This window comes from Salvelinus namaycush, chromosome 10, assembly GCF_016432855.1.
Source record: "Salvelinus namaycush isolate Seneca chromosome 10, SaNama_1.0, whole genome shotgun sequence".
Taxonomy (NCBI): Eukaryota; Metazoa; Chordata; class Actinopteri; order Salmoniformes; family Salmonidae; genus Salvelinus; species Salvelinus namaycush.
The window spans coordinates 9,114,453-9,133,474 of record NC_052316.1 but is presented as its reverse complement, the minus strand read 5'-3'; the positions used below and the strand labels follow the sequence as shown (position 1 = coordinate 9,133,474).

At 41.9% G+C, this 19,022-nt stretch overlaps 1 protein-coding gene across 1 annotated transcript in view; it reads left to right on the top strand.

Annotated features, from left to right (window-relative positions):
• Positions 1-18,444, top strand: part of LOC120054638 (FYVE and coiled-coil domain-containing protein 1-like) — a 69,255-nt gene extending 50,811 nt beyond the window's left edge. The window contains exons 15-18 of the mRNA XM_039002135.1: positions 9,921-10,013; positions 13,447-13,657; positions 15,913-16,022; positions 16,417-18,444. Of these exons, the coding sequence (XP_038858063.1) occupies positions 9,921-10,013; positions 13,447-13,657; positions 15,913-16,022; positions 16,417-16,489 (487 nt within the window). The 3' untranslated portion in view covers positions 16,490-18,444. The remainder of the gene's footprint in view (positions 1-9,920; positions 10,014-13,446; positions 13,658-15,912; positions 16,023-16,416) is intronic.
• Positions 18,445-19,022: the final 578 nt, after the last annotated feature.

The following is a 19,022-nucleotide window of genomic DNA, read 5'->3' as shown; positions in this document are numbered from 1 at the left end:
CAATAGACAAGCACAGTCTGCTTAAACTAACAACACACAAACAAGTATACGTTTTCATGTCTTTATTGAACACACCGTGTAAATATTCACAGTGCAGGGTGGGAAAAGTATATGAACCCTTGGATTTATTAACTGGTTGACCCTCCTTTGGCAGCAATAACCTCATGCAAACGTTTGGACCATTCCTCTTTACAAAACTGTTTCAGTTCAGAAATATTCTTGGGATGTCTGGTGTGAACTGCTCTCTTGAGGTCATGCCACAGCATCTCAATGGGGTTGAGGTCAGGACTCTGACCGGGCCACTCCAGAAGGCCTATTTTCATCTGTTGAAGCAATTCTGTTTTGGGTCATTGTCCTGTTGCATCACCCAACTTCTGTTGAGCTTCAATTGGCAGACAGATAGCCTTACATTCTCCTGCAAAATGTCTTGATAAACTTGGGAATTCGTTTTTCCGTCGACGATAGAAAGCTGTCCAGGCCCTGAGGCAGCAAAGCAGCCCAAAACCATGATGCTCCCTCCACCATACTTTACAGTTGGGAGGAGGTTTTGATGTTGGTGTGCTGTGCCTTTTTTTCTCTACACATAGTGTTGTGTGTTCCTTGCAAACAACTCAACTGTAGTTTCTTCTGTCCACAGAATATTTTGCCAGTAGCACTGTGGAACATCCAGGTGCACTTTTGCAAACTTCAAATGTGCAACAATGCATTTTTTGGACAGCAGTGGCTTCTTCTGTGGTGTCCTCCCATGAACACCATTCTTGTTTAGTGTTTTACGTATCGTAGACTCGTCAACAGAGATGTTAGCATGTTCCATAGATTTCTGTAAGTCTTTAGCTGACACTAGGATTCTTCTTAACCTCATTGAGCATTCTGCACTGTGCTTTTCCAGTCATCTTTGCAGGACAGCCACTCCTAGGGAGAGTAGCAACAGTGCTGAACTTTCCATTTATAGACAATTTGTCTTACCGTGGACTGATGAACATTAAGGTTTTTAGAGATACTTTTGTAACCCTTTCCAGCTTCTTGTGAATAGCAAACTCAAATTGTGTGAGTGTTTTTAATAGGGCTGGGCAGCTCTAACCAACATCTCCAATCTCATCTCATTGATTGGACTCCAGGTTAGCTGACTCTGGACTCCAGGTTAGCTGACTCATGACTCCAATTAGCTTTTGGAGAAGTCATTAGCCTAGGGGTTGACATACTTTTTCCAACCTACACTCTGAATGTTTAAATGATCTATTCAATATAGACAAGAAAAATACAATAATTTGTGTGTTATTAGTTTAAGCAGACTGTGTTTGTCTATTGTTGTGACTTCGATGAAGATCAGATCAAATGTTATGACCATTTTATGCAGAAATCCAGGTAATTCTAAAGGGTTCACATACATTTTCTTGCCACTATATTTAAATATTTCCAATTTCATTTTTTTTCCTAACGTGTGTAATCTTTTGGTTCGACCATAATGCATAATACGCGTCATCAACAGGGGCAACATATTGGGTGTACTCTAATAAGCTGTGGAAAGAATACATTCATTTACAATACCTGTTAACAGAAAATGTAATTGGTCATAAGAATGGCCTGAGATCAAAGTCAATATTCAGACCACTAGGGGTCAGTGTTTTTAAACAGGATATCCTGTAGACCTCCCTCTGTAGTAGTAGGATCTCCATGTTACCTCCTCTCCTTGGTAGAGCAACATGCTCAATGCCTGTGTATTTGAGGGAGGAGCTGGGATGGTTAGCTTCAACAAAGTGAGCTGCTACTGGATAGTCAATGTTCTTACACCTGATTGAGCTGAGGTGTTCAGTTATGCGTTGTTTTAATTGTCTTTTCGTTTGTCTTACATGGGTTTTCCCACATGTACAGGTGATGAGATAGATTACTCCCTTTGTCTTGCATGAGATGATACCCCTAGCAGGGATTTTTCGACCTGTGTGTGGATGTCTGAAGAAGGATGTTTCTGTAGTGCTATTGCACTGGGCGCATGAGCCTCGTTTGTAGTTCCCATTTGGAATGGGTGTCAAGAGTGTCTGAGTGGGCTCAGGGGGCGGGTCAGATCTCACCAAGCTATCCCTAATATTGCGACCACACTTATAGACCACCAGTGGGGGCTCCTTGAAGAGGTGTGCAATTGTTTTGTCTGATTGCAGAATATGCCCGTGCTTTTCCAGGATTGCTTTCATTTTCTCCGAACACTTGGTGTACTTAGTGCAAAACACTGTTGCGTTGTTTTTCTTCTTTGGTTTAGTTTTTAGCAATTCTTCTCTTGGTTTTTGAGATATTTTCATCATTGCAGTATTAAGAGTTTTACCCTTGTAGCCTCTCATTTTGAATGTATCTGTCATTTTCTTAGCATTGTTGTCAAAATCTGTCTGGTGGCCACAGATTAGTTTAACCCCGCATAACTGGCTATTTGACCATTCTTGAGGGGAAAGGGATGCATACTATCTACACGTAGCAGGGTATTGCGGTCTGTGGGCTTTGTGTATAAGTCTGTATGTAATGCATCATTCTCTTTGATGATCAATAAGTCCAGGTAAAAAAAAAATCATCAGTTTGCATGGGATATTTGAGATATTCAGAGCTCTCGTTTAGCAGAGTTTGGAATTAATTTAGTTCCTGCTGACTTCCTTCCCAGAGCACAAAGACATAAACTATGCATCTCTTCCATGGGATGATTTTAGAAAGTAGTGGGTGTGTCTCTGTTTTGTAAATGAGTGCTTCCTCAAATTGTCCCACGTGCAGGTTCGCATAGTTGGGTGCAAAAGGGCTACTCCCCGAATTTGAAGGAAAAAGTCTGACTCAAAGATGAAGTAGTTATTGGATAATACCAGTTCAGCGAGTTGCAAGATGCAATCATTGGATGGAGCAAGGGTAGGGTCTCTCTGCTGAAGGAAGTTTTACAGTGCCCGTTTGTGATAGTGATAGAAGTCATCTTTAGATAGTTGTCGGCGACATTCATTCACATAGTCACATGTGTTTTGTATACAAATTCCTCCTCCTTTTGTCACATTTTTTTATGATAATCGAAGGATCTGATTGTAAGTCCTTAAGAGCCATTCTCTCGTCTCTACTCAGGTGATCATCGGATTTGTGTTTCTGTTTTGTCTTTCAGTAAGTCACCTACATCATTTTCAACAATCCTACAGAAGGTTTCTATGGATGCATTGCATTTGGGGGGAGGTATGAAGGAGCTTTTTGCTCTAAATGTGGTTCTCTCAGAGTTCGTAGCTACCTCAATTTGGTTGATGGCTCCATCTCCTGCTTGACTCACGGAAGGGCATGTAAAGTCTATTGATTAACATTGTCGACCTACAGTGGCAAGAAAAAATATATGTGGAACCTTTGGAAATACCTGGATTTCTGCATAAATTGGTCATAAAATGTGATCTGATCTTCATCTAGGTCACAACAATAGTCAAACACAGTCTGCTTAAACTAATAACACAAAACAATTATAAGTTTTCATGTCTTTTTTGAACACACTGTGTAAACATTCACAGTGCAGGGTGGAAAAGTATGTGAACCCTTAGATTTATTAACTGGTTGACCCTCCTTTGGCAGCAATAACCTCAACTAAACGTTTTCTGTAGTTGTGGATCAGACCTGCACAACGGTCAGGGGGAATTTTGGACCATTCCTCTTTACAAAACTGTTTCAGTTCAGCAATATTCTTGGGATGTCTGGTGTGAACTCCTCTCGAGGTCATGCCTTCTTCTGAAACTCGGCAGTTTATTCTTGTTATGAGAAATTAAGGTTATTCCATGCGAGAAATTGCCAAGAAACTGAAGATCTCGTACAATGCTGTGTACTACTCCCTTCACAGAACAGCGCAAACTGGCCCTAACCAGAATAGAAAGAGGAGGTCGAGTGCACAACTGAGCAAGAGGACAAGTACATTAGAGTGTCTAGTTTGAGAAACAGACGCCTCACAAGTCCTCAACTGGCAGCTTCATTAAATAGTACCCGCAAAACACCAGTCTCAACATCAACAGTGAAGAGGCGACTCCGGGATGCTGGCCTTCTAGGCAGAGTTACAAAGAAAAAGCCATATCTCAGACTGGCCAATAAATATAAAAGATGGGCAAAAGAACACAGACACTGGAAGATTAGAAAAAAGTGTTATGGACAGACAAATCTAAGTTTGAGGTGTTTGGATCACAAAGAAGAACATTTGTGAGACGCAGAAAAAATGTAAAGATGCTGGAAGAGTGCTTGACGCCATCTGTCAAGCATGGTGGAGGCAATGTGATGGTCTGGGGGTGCTTTGGTGGTGGTAAAGTGGGTGATTTGTACAGGGTAAAAGGGATCTTGAAGAAGGAAGGCTATCACTCCATTTTGCAACACCATGCCATACCCTGTGGATGGCACTTAATTGGAGCCAATTTCCCCCTACAACAGGACAATGACCCAAAGCACAGCTCCAAACTATGCAAGAACTATTTAGGGAAGAAACAGTCAACTGGTATTCCGTCGATAATGGCGTGGCCAGCACAGTCACTGGATCTAAACCCTATTGAGCTGTTGTGGGAACAGCTTGACCGTATGGTACGTAAGAAGTGCCCATCAAGCCAATTAAACTTGTGGGAGGTGCTTCAGGAAGCATGGGGTGAAATCTCTTCAGATTACCTCAACAAATTGACAACTAGAATGCCAAAGGTCTGCAAGGCTGTAATTGCTGCAAATGGAGGATTATTTGACGAAAGCAAAGTTTGAAGGACACAATTATTATTTCAATTAAACATCATTATTTATAACCTTGTCAACGTCTTGACTATATTTCCTATTCATTTTGCAACTCATTTCATGTATGTTTTCATGGAAAACAAGGACATTTCTAAGTGACCCCAAACTTCTGAACGGTAGTGTATATACACACCAAGATTGTTTGAAGTGACCAGGATTGCACAATAAAGTCGGGGACTTATGTCCACGGTGGGCCCTATTTTCTACATATTACATATAGAATTACTTAGATGCAGACACATTACAGAGATAGAGACAAAAAAAGCTCAACCTCCAGATGAGTACGAGGGAATTTAAGTACAATTCTTACAAGCTTGTTTGGCTGGTAGCTTATTATTTAGATGTTTGGGGCTGCTGGTGAACCATGATGTGCAGGCATAATCAAAGTGACAGTGGACTAGCACACTTGTCAGAGTCTTTAGGGTGTCCATAGCTAGGTTTCCATTCAATTTACTGGACATTTGAGAAATGTCATGGACATCCATATGCATTCAGATGCAACCTGGCACAGCCAGCGCTATCAATAAACAAGGGATGTTGGCCAAATGAGACAAGGGATGTTGGCCAAATGTTGGCCAAACAAAGGCCTATAGGCTTAGATGTCCACTGTATGACATTCATATTTTAATACAGTTGAAGTCGGAAGTTTACATACACCTTACCCAAATACATTTAAACTAAGTTTTTCACAATTCCTGACCTTTAATCCGAGTAAAAATTCCCTGTCTTAGGTCAGTTAGTATCCCCACTTTATTTTAAGAATGTGAAATGTCAGAAGAATAGTAGAGAGAATGATTTATTTCAGCTTTTATTTCTTTCATCACCAGTGGGTCAGAAGTTTTATATACACTCAATTAGTATTTGGTAGCATTGCCTTTAAATTGTTTAACTTGGGTCAAACGTTTCGGGTAGCCTTCCACAAGCTTCCCACAATAAGTTGGGAGAATTTTGGACCATTCCTCCTGACAGAGCTGGTGTAACCGAGTCAGGTTTGTAGGCCTCCTCTACACACTTTTTCAGTTCTGCCCACACATTTTCTATATGATAGAGGTCAGGGCTTTGTGATGGCCACTCCAATACCTTGACTTTGTTGTCCTTAAGCCATTTTTCCACAATTTTGGAAGTATGCTTTGGGTCATTGTCCATTTGGAAAACCCATTTGCGACCAAGCTTTAACTTCCTGGCTGATGTCTTGAAATGTTGCTTCAATATATCCACATAATTTTCCTGCCTCATGATGCCATCTATTTTGTGAAGTGCACCAGTCCCTCCTGCAGCAAAGCACCCCCACAACATGATGCTGCCACCCCTGTGCTTAACGGTTGGGATGTTGTTCTTCGACTTCCAAGTGTAACCGATGTGAAATGGCTAGCTAGTTAGCGGAGTGCGTGCTAATAGCGTTTCAATCGGTGACGTCACTCACTCTGAGACCTTGAAATAGTTGTTCCCCTTGCTTTGCAAGAGCTGCGGCTTTTGTGGAGTGATGGGTATCGATGCTTCGTGGGTGTCAGTTGTTGATGTGTGCAGAGGGTCCCTGGTTCGAGCCCAGGTATGGGCGAGGAGAGGGACGGAAGCTATACTGTTACACAAGCATCCCCCTTTTTCCTCCAAACACAAAGATGGTTATTATGGCCAAACAGTTCCATTTTTGTTTCATCAGACCAGAGGACATTTCTCTAAAATGTACGATCTTTGTCCCCATGTGCAGTTGCAAACCGTAGTCTGGCTTTTTTATGGCGGTTTTGGAGCAGTGGCTTCTTCCTTGCTGAGTGGCCTTTCAGTTTAGGTCAATATAGGACTCGTTTTACTGTAGATGTAGATACTTTTGTACCCGTTTCCTCCAGCATCTTCACAAGGTCCTTTGCTGTTGTTCTGGAATTGATTTGCACTTTTCGCACCAAAGTACGTTCATCTCTAGGAGACAGAACGCATCTTCTTCCTGAGGTTTATCAAGGCTACGTGGTCCCATGGTGTTTATACATGCGTACTACTGTTTGTACAGATGAACGGGGTACCTTCAGGCGTTTGGAAATTGCTCCCAAGGATGAACCAGACTTGTGGAGGTCTGCAATTATTTTTCTGAGGTCTTGGCTGATTTCTTTTGATTTTCCCATGATGTCAAGCAAAGAGGCACTGAGTTTGAAGATAGGTCTTGAAATACATCCACAGGTACACCTCCAATTGACTCTAATGATGTCAATTAGCCTATCAGAAGCTTCTAAAGCCATGACATAATTTTCTGGAATTTTCCAAGCTGTTTAAAGGCACAGTCAATTTAGTGTATGTAAACTTCTGACCCACTGCAATTGTGATACAGTGACTTACAAGTGAAATAATCTGTCTGTAAACAATTGTTGGAAAAATGACTTGTGTCATGCACAAAGTAGATGTCCTAATCGACTTGCAGAATCTATAGTTTGCTAAGAAATGTGTGGAGTGGTTGAAAAACGAGTTTTAATGACTCCAACCTAAGTGTATGTAAACTTCCGACTTCAACTGTATATGATCAACCTCACTGGATCATCTTTGCTCCCACTTTAAGCAATGTCCAATCTCAAGCTAGAATTGGAGATACCAACTATGACCCTTTTTAAATATCTAGGCTTTGACATTATTCCCTCTAGATAAAATTTTGTAGAGGAACTACAAACAAGTCACTGCTGCAATTACAGACCTGAAAAACATGTATAATTTACCTGGTTCGTCGTTCTTTTTTATTTGCATTTACATACCACTATTCACACTTACGGAGTCCCATGGGGTCAACCACTCCCCCCACTTACAAAGTTGGTACTATAGGTAGCAAGAACACAAGTTGAGGCTTTGTATCCAATCTATATATTTTTTTTAAACTACTAGAAACCCTCCATAAACCAATGGGAATAATTACGGTATGCAACATAAGTTTTAGCCATCAACAAAATACAGACTAGAAAACAGTCTGAAATAATATCCCAATGTCCTCCCAAAAAATGTATTATAAATGAATACACTATAAATTAATTCACAGATTCAATTTGACTCTGCAAAAACGCTGCCAATTTAACTTAGAATGATGACATTTGGCACACATGCTCAGGGATATGAGTCTAGCTAACCTATGGTTCAGTTTGGCTGCACGGGGGCGCTGTTGGACAGGGAAAATCATTCACGCACGCTTATTGGATCATAGCGGCAATAATTGTTTGTGTTTGAAGATGTGCATCTATATTTGCTATATACCAACATTTTTGAAAGTAGTCAATGTCATTAAAAAAAATCCAAAACACATTGAAAGAGTATTGCTTGATCTGTTTGATTTTGAGTTTTGATAATTTGCAAGTGTGGTAAGGAGTACAGAAGTAGCTCATCCAAGGGCAATATTTCCAATTTGGCCTGGTGGCAGTGGGCCCACAGCTTGAACCCCGGCATTGCTTTTTGCAGCTATATTTGATTTTTGATTTTGTTTGGTGTTTTGTCTTTTATGCATGTTTTTACTTCTACCTTATTTTGATTCTTTCTCTATGTACTTTTTGAATATTATTGCCTGTGTGATCTGAACCCCTCACAAGAAAAAAAAAACATAAAAAAGTTGGTCGCAAACAAAAGTTCAGTGTGACCTTCACACACTCTGCTGCCTTCCATTTGTGGACACCCGCTGCTGAAATGATTGTGATTGGAAGTCATAAGCAGACCAAGGAGAAATCCCGGGGTTAACAGTGGGAAAGAAAATGACCGTAAATGTAGGCATCCAGAGGTGTGATTTAACACGTCCAGGTTGGGGAGGGTGGTGTGTTTTTTTCCAGGTTTACTATACAATGTCTTCCATCCTAGCTAAATTTCCTCATCTGCTTGCATGCGCCTCCCCTATATCAAGGTGTTTTGGTACATCCGTTATGCACTCTGCTTTTCCGCGCGCTAACTATACCACACACGTCAATATAGTCTACCAGTCTGTCTAGCCTGCCCTCTATCCACCATTCATAGTGCCTGTAGGGGTAGGTGGATCATTTGTTCAGATTTGCAATATGCTAACTAGCAATCATACCACACATAATCATTCAAAGCTGGACCAATTTTCAATATAAGCGGAGATGCCATGGTGCGTCATTGCGTATGAAAGACCAGTGAAGACTTGAGACACGCAGCTCAAAAAGCTGCCCTATTGGTCTTGTTTGGGGACAATACAATTATCCTACATAGGCTAGCCTACAACACCACATTGTAATGAATAATTGCGTTATTGTTTTTAAGGGAGTTAAACATTCTACTTAAGGCTGTAAACTGCAACTGTCATTTGAGCAACGGCACAAAAGCCTTGTGATTTGAGTATTTCATGCCATTCATTCCATTTGGACCAATTGTGGGTCTACTCTCGACAGTTCATAAGGTATAGAAAGACACAGTAGCAGCCCAGCCTGTCATATAATAATGTGGCCAAATATGCTCCCAGCAGGCCTAGTTATTCAGGAACGCTTAACACCTGCTCTGCCTCCTCTCTGATCCGAGTGGCTATTCCTCGTGTACCTAGAACCCAAAACGCTTCAATATAGCATAAATATTTGTCATTTAACTTTTAGAATGTATTTCCTTTTATGTGTGGCATAAACACAACCAGTCACAATGTTTTAATCTAATTAGGCTACTTCATAAGTCTCCTGTAGGCTACCTGGGCGCGTTCGTCCGGAATATAATCCAGCATCCAAACTGTGCAGATTGATGGTGTTGAAATTGCAAACCGTGATGTTGAAGCGCCCAAAGTCGGTATGCTTTGCTTATTAGTTGTGGTGCATTGGCACAGAAACCTGATGGTGGATCATTTGTTGCAAATATTTGAAATGTTTATATATAGCATCAAATTGGCAAATGTCTTCAAACACAGGGTCACTACAGTTATTGCTATTTGCACTGATGTAGTGGTAAAAGAATAGGTGGGCAAACTCTGATCGCCGGTCACAGTGAAAAAGTTACGTTCCCTATAAATTTTTCCCTAAAAGGCAGATAAACTGTCATGCAGTTTTACCCTCCAATACGCCACCGGTTATTTGTGGTCGTAAACATTACGACCACAGTATGGTTTGGTTCGGCCCTAAAGTCTCAATTAGCAAATAGACACAGTAGATGTGTGGTTATGAGAAGCTATGTGGTAAATCAATACTGTCTTTTGTCATGTGACCCACGGCCTGCAGAGGCACAGGAGACACGACCCCAGATGGCCCAGAAGAGAATGTGCCCACTCTGCAGGACGCAGAGATCGCCCTTCTCAAGTCTGGAGAAGTCACGTGAGTCTAGAACTTTGTGCACACACGCACACACACATACATACCCACACACACACGTTGCAGACCTTTCACTGAACGCGAATTACACATCAACAACTAACATTTCTGATGTCAATAATAGCACTACGATTCCAGCTTCCTCTACCAGTACTTCCTTTTTCCATTACAGTCAATTTCAGGACTAGACTGAATCCCGGCCAAGCCTGGCAGTGTATTGTGTGAGAGAACTCAAGTTGAAATCTCAGTCAAATCAAATGACTACTCTTCCTCTGATATGTGATGATGGTGCCGGAGGGGATGGCTGCCGTTTTATTAGCTCTTAACCAACCATGTTATTTTGTTTGTTTTTCTGCGTTGTTCGTAACTTGTTTTGTACATAATGTTGCTGCTATCGTCTCTTATGACCGAAAACAGCTTCTGGACATCAGAACAGCAATTACTCATCTAGAAGAGTTTTTATTTAATGAGTCGGATGGGAAGGATATACTCCAAACACCCAAGCAGGCCCTCATCCCCGTCATTCGCTGGAGAAGGAAACGGAGATTTCGCAGAAAGAGATCAGGGTTCCTTGTAAGGACCAGGCGACGAGTGGCTAATCTGCCTTTGCCCTCCGTACTGCAAGCTAACGTGCAATTGCTGGGAAAATAAATGGGACGAACTGAAAGCATGTATATCCTACCAACGGGACATTATAAACTGTAATATCTTATGTTTCACAAGAGTCGAGGCTGAACGACGACATTAATAACATACAGCTGGCGGGTTATACACTATTGGCAGGATAGAACAGCAGGCTCTGGTAAGACACGGGGCGGGGGCCTATGCATATTTGTAAACAACAGCTGGTGCACGATATCGAAGGAAATCTTGAGATTTTGCTTGCCTGATGTAGATCTGATGATAAGCTGTAGACCATACTATCTACCATACCAACACAGACCTGGCACTAAAACCAAACTCAATGAGCTGTATACCACCGTAAGAAAACAGGAAAACACTCATGCAGAGGCGGCGCTCCTAGTGGCCGGGGACTTTAATGCAGGGAAACTTAAATCAGTTTTACCAAATTTCTATCAGCATGTTAAATGTGCAACCAGAGGGGGAAAAACTCTTGACCACTTTTACTCCACACACAGAGACGCATACAAAGCTCTCCCTCGCCCTCCATTTGACAAATCTGGCCATAATTCTATCCTCCTGATTCCTGCTTACAAGCAAAAATTTAAGCAGGAAGCACCAGTGACTCGGTCTATAAAAAAGTGGTCAGATGAAGCAGATGCTAAACTACAGGACTGTTTTGCTAGCACAGACAGGAATATGTTCCAGGATTCCTCCGATGGCATTGAGGACTACACCACATCAGTCACTGGCTTCATCAATAAGTGCATCGATGACGTCGTCCCCACAGTGACCGTACGTACATACCCCAACCAGAAGCCATGGATTGCAGGCAGCATTCAAACTGAGCTAAAAGGTAGAGCTGCCGCTTTCAAGGAGCGGGACTCTAACCCAGAAGCTTATAAGAAATCTCACTTTGCCCTCCGACGAACCTTCAAACAGGCAAAGCTTCAATACAGGACTAAGATCGACTCGTACTACACCGGCTCCGATGCTCGTCGGATGTGGCAGGGCTTGCAAACTATTACAGACTACAAAGGGAAGCACAGCCGGGAGCTGCCCAGTGACACGAGCCTACCAGACGAGCTAAATAACTTCTATGCTCGCTTCGAGGCAAGTAACACTGAAACATGCATGAGAGCATCAGCTGTTCCGGACGACTGTGTGATCACACTCTCCGCAGCCGATGTGAGTAAAACCTTTAAACAGGTCAACATTCACAAGGCCGCAGGGCCTGACGGATTACCAGGACGTGTACTCTGAGCATGCGCTGACCAACTGGCAAGTGTCTTCACTGACATTTTCAATCTCTCCCTGTCTGAGTCTGTAATACCAACATGTTTCAAGCAGACCACCATAGTCCCTGTGCCCAAGAACACTAAGGTAACCTGCCTAAATGACTTCCGACCCGTAGCACTCACGTCTGTAGCCGTGAAGTGCTTTGAAAGGCTGGTCATGGCTCACAACAACACCATTATCCCAGAAACCCTAGACCCACTCCAATTTGCATACCACACCAACAGATCCACAGATGATGCAATCTCTATTGCACTCCACACTGCCCTTTCACACCTGGACAAAAGGAACACCTATATGAGAATGCTATTCATTGACTACAGCTCAGCGTTCAACACCATAGTTCCCTCAAAGCTCATCAATAAACACCTCCCTCTGCAACTGGATCCTGGACTTCCTGACGGGTTGCCCCCAGGTGGTAAGGGTAGGTAGCAACACATCTGCCACGCTGATCCTTATCACGGGGGCCCCTCAGGGGTGCGTGCTCAGTCCCCTCCTGTACTCCCTGTTCACTCATGACTGCACGGCCAGGCACGACACCAACACCATCATTAAGTTGTGGTGGGCCTGATCACGACAACGATGAGACAGCCTATAGGGAGGAGGTCAGAGACCTGACCGTGTGGTGCAAGTTCAACAACCTCTCCCTCAATGTGATCAAGACAAAGGAGATGATTGTGGACTACAGGAAAAGGAGGACCGAGCACGTCCCCATTCTCATCGACGGGGCTGTAGTGGAGCAGGTTGAGAGCTTCAAGTTCCTTGGCATCCACATCACCAACAAACTAACATGGTCCAAGCACACCAAGACAGTCATAAAAAGGGCACGGCAAAGTCTATTCCCCCTCAGGAAACTGAAAAGATTTGGAATGGGTCCTCAGATCCTCAAAAGGTTTTACAGCTGCACCATTGAGAGCATCCTGACTGGTTGCATCACTGCCTGGTATGGCAATTGCTCGGCCTCCGACCGCAAGGCACTACAGAGGGTAGTGCGTACAGCCCAGTACATCACCGGGACCAAGCTTCCTGCCATCCAGGACCTCTATACCAGGCGGTGTCAGAGGAATGCCCTAAAAAATGTCAAAGACTCCAGCCACCCTAGTCATAGACTGTTCTCTCTGCTACCGCACGACAAGCAGTAACAGAGTGCCAAGTCTAGGTCCAAGAGGCTTCTAAACAGCTTCTACCCCCAAGCCATAAGACTTCCGAACAGCTAATCAAATGGCTACCCAGACTATTTGCATTGCCCCCCCCTTCCCCCTCTTCTACTCTGCTGCTACTTTCTGTTATTATCTATGCATAGTCACTTCAATAACTCTACCTACATGTACATATTACCTCAACACCGGTGCCCCTGCACATTGACTCTGTACCGGCACCCCCTGTATATAGCCCCGCTATTGATATTTTCTGCTGCGCCTTTATTATTTGTTATTTTTATCTCTTACTTTTTTTTGCGGGGAGGGCATGTGACAAATAAGATTTGATTTGATTTTGATTTGATATGTTGTGTTTCCAGTCTGGTCGTCCCTCTCAGCATCGACGACATCTCTCAGTTTGGCGATGGCTCCCGGGAGCTTTTTGTCAAGTCCAGTTGCTACAGCGTGATCTCCATCGTCGTGGTCGATTGCAGCCCCACCGTGAGCTGGATGTTCTCCTCGGAGCCCAAGAGCATCTCGTTCAGCATGGTGTACCGTGTGACCGCCGACGTCCCCGTGGAACAATCCAAGGTAGGACAACCACGCCCCTGCTCAGCTCTTAGACCAGTGGTCAATCACCAACCCTGGTCCTGGAGAGCTACTGTGTGTACAGGCAGGGCTTTCTGCAGTCATCAAGGCTTTATTTGATTTAGGGGATGTGTCAAGCGTCTCGGTTTGCGAGAGTTGATCTTCTAGGATTAGGTCTCCCCTGTCTATGGGGGCGGCAGGTAGCCTAGTGGTTAGAGCGTTGGACTAGTAACCGAAACCGAGTCCCCGAGCTGACAAGGTAAAAATCTGTCGTTCTGCCCCTGAACAAGGCAGTTTACCCACTGTTCCTAGGCCGTCATTGAAAATAAGAATTTGTTATGAACTGACTTGGCTAGTTAAATCAATTTTAAATTTAAAAAATATGTCATCTTATTTGTTATGATCTTAAAGGGAAAACTGATCCTAAATTGGCACTTCTGCTGGGAAACGTTTAATACATACAATATCTTGGGCCTGTTTTACATTTCCCCACTAATGGTTAAGGCTAGGATTTGGGGAAGGAAATCTGATCCTAGAAGTGTACCTAGGGGAAACTTCACCCTGGAGCAGTGTAAATGGGAGAGCAACTCCCCCTGCTGAGAGCAAAGCTCTTTATTCACCTTTCATTCATGAAGAGAGCAAGCAGCCTGGTGTAGCTCAGGTAGCCCCATACACTCCAGGGAATTGGCCTATATGGTGTCCATATAGGCAGGTAGCCTAGTGGTTAGAGCGTGGGGCCAGTAACTGAAAGGTTGCTGGATCGAATCCCTGAGCTGACAAAGTAAAAATCTGTCGTTCTGCCCCTGAACAAGGCAGTTAACCCACTGTTCCCCGGTAGGCCGTCATTGTGAATAAGAATTTGTTCTTAACTGACTTGCCTAGTTGAATAAATATGGACAGGGCCAAATTGAAATGCTTCTAACAGAAACAAAATATTTGACGCATAATGCATGGTATAAAGGGAACACTTTGGAGATTATGGTGCCATTTTCAAAACAAAGGTGAGGACACAGCAGTTTACCTGACCTGACACGACTGAATTTGGAAATGACTTTTATCTGCATTTTATCTTTACTGTACTTTTTCACAGCCATTTGTTGATAACGAAATCTGAAAATACTCTTGATACATTCAGTAACATGGTAATAATATTCATGCACGGCCCTTTATTGAAACGCATCGTCATTTTGTTTTGCCCAGAATGGATTCAGGTGCAACTTTAGTGGCCTATTGTCTTTACAATATGGTGAACATGGGCTCATTCTGCTCAGAACAGCCCCAAGTTTAAGAAGTGGTGGGAAAAGTACCCAAAACAAAGCATGTGTGTTCAGTGAGTCCACTAGATCAGAGGCAGTAGGGATGACCAGGGATGTTCTCTTTATAAGTGTGTGAATTGGACCATTTTCCTGTCCTGCTAAGCATTCAAAATGTAACAAGTACTTTTGGGTGTCAGGGAAAATGTATTGAGTAAAAAGTACATCATTTTCTTTAGGAATGTAGTGAAATAAAAGTGAAAGTTGTCAAAAACATAAATAGTAAAGTAAAGATACCCCAGAAAACTACTTAAGTAGTACTTTACACCACTGAGTTTAATCCAGACAATTTGCTTGTCAGTCGGATAGGGTTTGTTTCCATCGGCTTCAACTGCTGATGAGAATAAATAATTGACTCATCATTCTAGTCAATGAGTGTTTTAAATAGTCTGTTTCTCAAGCTTGTTTCTACAGTTTGTGTTAAAGGGCAACAACGGTTGTTCTGAGAAGACACCTCCTTTCCTGTCTGAATGTCAATACAATCATCTTTTTTTCTGTTCCGCTTACAATGATTTTTGAAGCGGGTTTTAGACAAAATGTGAAATACTTTAAAATCTTGTGTGACCTAAGTTACCCTGGATTCTACATACATATACTGTTAACTAATTGGAAATATGATAATACAAAACCGATTGTGGGCACTTTTTACACATAAATAGTACATAGACCAGGGTTGTCAAACTCAATTTCTGGACACTCGGTCTATGGGTTTTCGCTCCTCATTTGTACTTGATTGATCAATTAAGGTAATTTGTTTGTTAGGAACTCCTCTCACATGGTTGTCTAGGTCTTAATTGGACACGCATTGACAAGAAATAGCATAAACCAGCATACACACGGCCCTCCAGGAATTGCGTTTGACACCCCTGACGTAGACAACATTGTATTGAGTAATAGCATTCAAATCTAGGACTTTACAGACATCTTCTAATGCTCTGCTCTCAGGTGCTGATTCCTCTGACTCGCTGTAACTCCCACAAAGAGGCCATCCAAGGCCGGCTGAAAGTCAGGAACCCTGGTCTCTACACACTCATCTTCGACAACTCCTTCTCAAGGTTCGATACGCTAAAGATGTACATTATTATTATTGCCCATACTCACTCAGAGTTCTTTAACATTCCGTGTGCTTGTGTGGAGCAGAGCGTTATCCCTTTGACAACTTCTTATCAGCATACGACAGGCAAAAGATTAATGCGCTTACCCGTACTCACGCAAAACCCTTCAACACTCACACTGAAATCCTCCTCCTCGTGGTAGCGTGCGCTTGTGTAGAACATCTATCGCGAGCATCAAGTCAGTATCCAGTTCCCAGGTGCCCTTGTGGTGAAGGATGACGGCTCTAAAGTACTGAAGTACAATGAAGTACTGCGCTGTACTAATTGCTTGTGATTGTATAATCTTAATGTTGCATATTTAATTTTGTTCTACTTCTTCATCACATCCTCACAGGTTCATCTCCAAGAAAGTCCTCTACCACTTGACACTCGAGAAGCCGGTTACTTACGACGGAAGTGATTTTTAAGACTGACAGTGGACTCATACGCAGGGTAAATGTTATAGGGGAATGGAGGGAGGGAGAGGTTACAGAGGGAGGACAATGTGTCCATTTCATTTTTACAGGTATTTAATTTTAAAGGATTTCATGTGCTTCTTTTTTCTGTGTTCCCCACCAAGTATTTTATGTTTAGTTTTTCTGTTTTAGTCCGAATTGTTTTTTGTAGGATCCCTATATTTTTAACACTAGTGCTTTTATGTTTTGGAGTGTGTTAGTTATGTTTTAGTTAGAGCACAAACACCCTACAGACATAGTGGTTCGCTCTTAAGTCAAATGGTTTGACCTAATGGACTCCTCACTGAGATTCGGTGGTGAAATTCAAAAACAAAACCTAACCACAGCTAAGGGGTTCAAATGCTTACCTTATAAGTACACGCCATGGTCTTGTTAAACACAGATGGAGAAGTTATTATACACTACTTAAGATGACCACACATTTATACAATGTTATTAGTTCTGATTTTCTTTCTACCATGGACTAGCACAGTGTCCGCAGGTGAGATGATTCTTCTTGAGCAACTGCATACATTTTAATCACACTATCAGTAGGGAACACTGTACAATAGAGCATCTGTTTCAAGCTACAAAAACAACACGTTGTTAAGGAGGAGGCCGTTACGTTGGAGCATCCTCAAAATGCTGTGATGCTGAGGGAGCAGAATGAAGTGCGGGTCGACAGTCAGCAGTACAGGGGGATTGAAAGCTTTGCTACCAAATTCTTGTGTCGGGTGGGACTTTTGAAGCCTACCGTTTGAGTGAATTGAACACTATGAAGGACCTCTCTCTGCGACCGTCGATAGCCTTTCCTCAAGTTAGTCAATATTTCATGTTTTCAGATGAGACCGCCATCTTTAATGTCATGTAAAAAGCACAAGCGGGGCTTATATCCCAGAGAGAAATCCATTTTCAAATGGTTTTGTTGCAAAAGACAATGTCTTAACTTCTCTTATTTTAACTTAATACTATTGTTTTAAAGCACACTATATTATATTATTACAGCACACTGTCAACTATTATGATCTATTGCCAAGCTCAATTTCACTCACTGACAAAGCAGGTGCCAATCCTTGCCTTTAAGGGATTACTTCCCTTATAACATTAATTTGTAAAATTATGTTTCCATTACAAGACACACAAAAACTGCACTGTGAAAATGAAAAGTTAAGTGCCGAGATGGCACATTGTCTTTTCACGTGTGCAGATTTGACATGTGTTTTGGATAGCCAGTTCGTGCTATACTCAGCATCTTTAAGAATCCACTGTTGTATACAGTGCTTCTACTTCTTTAATGTTTAGGCTATCCTCAAGGAATAATGCTTAGCCATAGGCTATCCTCAAGGACTAATGCTTAGCCATAGGCTATCCTCAAGGAATAATGCTTAGCCATAGGCTATCCTCATGGAATAATACTTAACCAAAGGCTATCCTCAAGGAGCACCTCAGGGCACAGTGGAGTGGAGTGGTTCTCAACTGGTTTTGCCTCGGGACCCAAATTGACCCAGGTTGTCTCGGTTGCAAAATGTGCCAAAAACCATGTTTAATGCAATATTAATAGTATATGTAGAAATTATATGACAAGGGAAAAACATTCCCACCTCTTTCATTGTCATTAATTCAATTTTGCCCATATTCTTGATGAAGAATTTTAAACTCAATGGTTTGAGACGACAAAATCAACCAAAAAATGCACTGCTAATAGCTATATATTGAAATATGGTGATTGAAAAAAGATTTTTCAGAGATTAAATTATATATATTTTTTAATTCATTATCATTTCTACACACCTTCTACCTGATTTAAGTTCAGACTGGAATATTTCTTCCATATATATATACAGTACCAGTCAATAGTTTGGACACACCTACTTATTCCAGGGTTTTTCTTAATTTTTACTATTTTCTACATTGTAGAATAATAGTGAAGACATCAACACTATGAAATAACACACATGGAATCATGTAGTAACTAAAAAAGTGTTCAACAAATCAAAATATATTTTATATTAGAGATTCTACAAAGCAGCCACCCTTTGTCTTGATGACAGCTTTGCACACTTTTGACTGGTATAAATATTTGTCAAAAATACACCCGAGAACCATTCAAAACCTTGGGTTGCGACCCACCAGTTGAGAATTACTGGTGTAGTGTACCATGGCAAGCTTATGTTTGTGTAAGGTCTTTCTGGATAATATCTGAACTGTTTATAATAGCAGACCTATATATTATATACCATCATAGGAATATGATTTTGTAATATATCTTTGTAAGGGAGTTTAGAATTTTGTTATAGCCATACATTTTAGATCTTGTGTTTTTTCTTGTCACTAATCTAAGTTGATCGTTGTCTTTCTCTATTAGTCTCTATAGTAATAAGGCATGACCACCTTGTTTACAATACTGTCTATTCAAGGAGTTTACCAATGTTTTTCACTAATGAAGCAAGGTCCGGGGTGATGTTTTCCCCAATCCTAACGATAACCATTAGAGGGGAAAATGCAA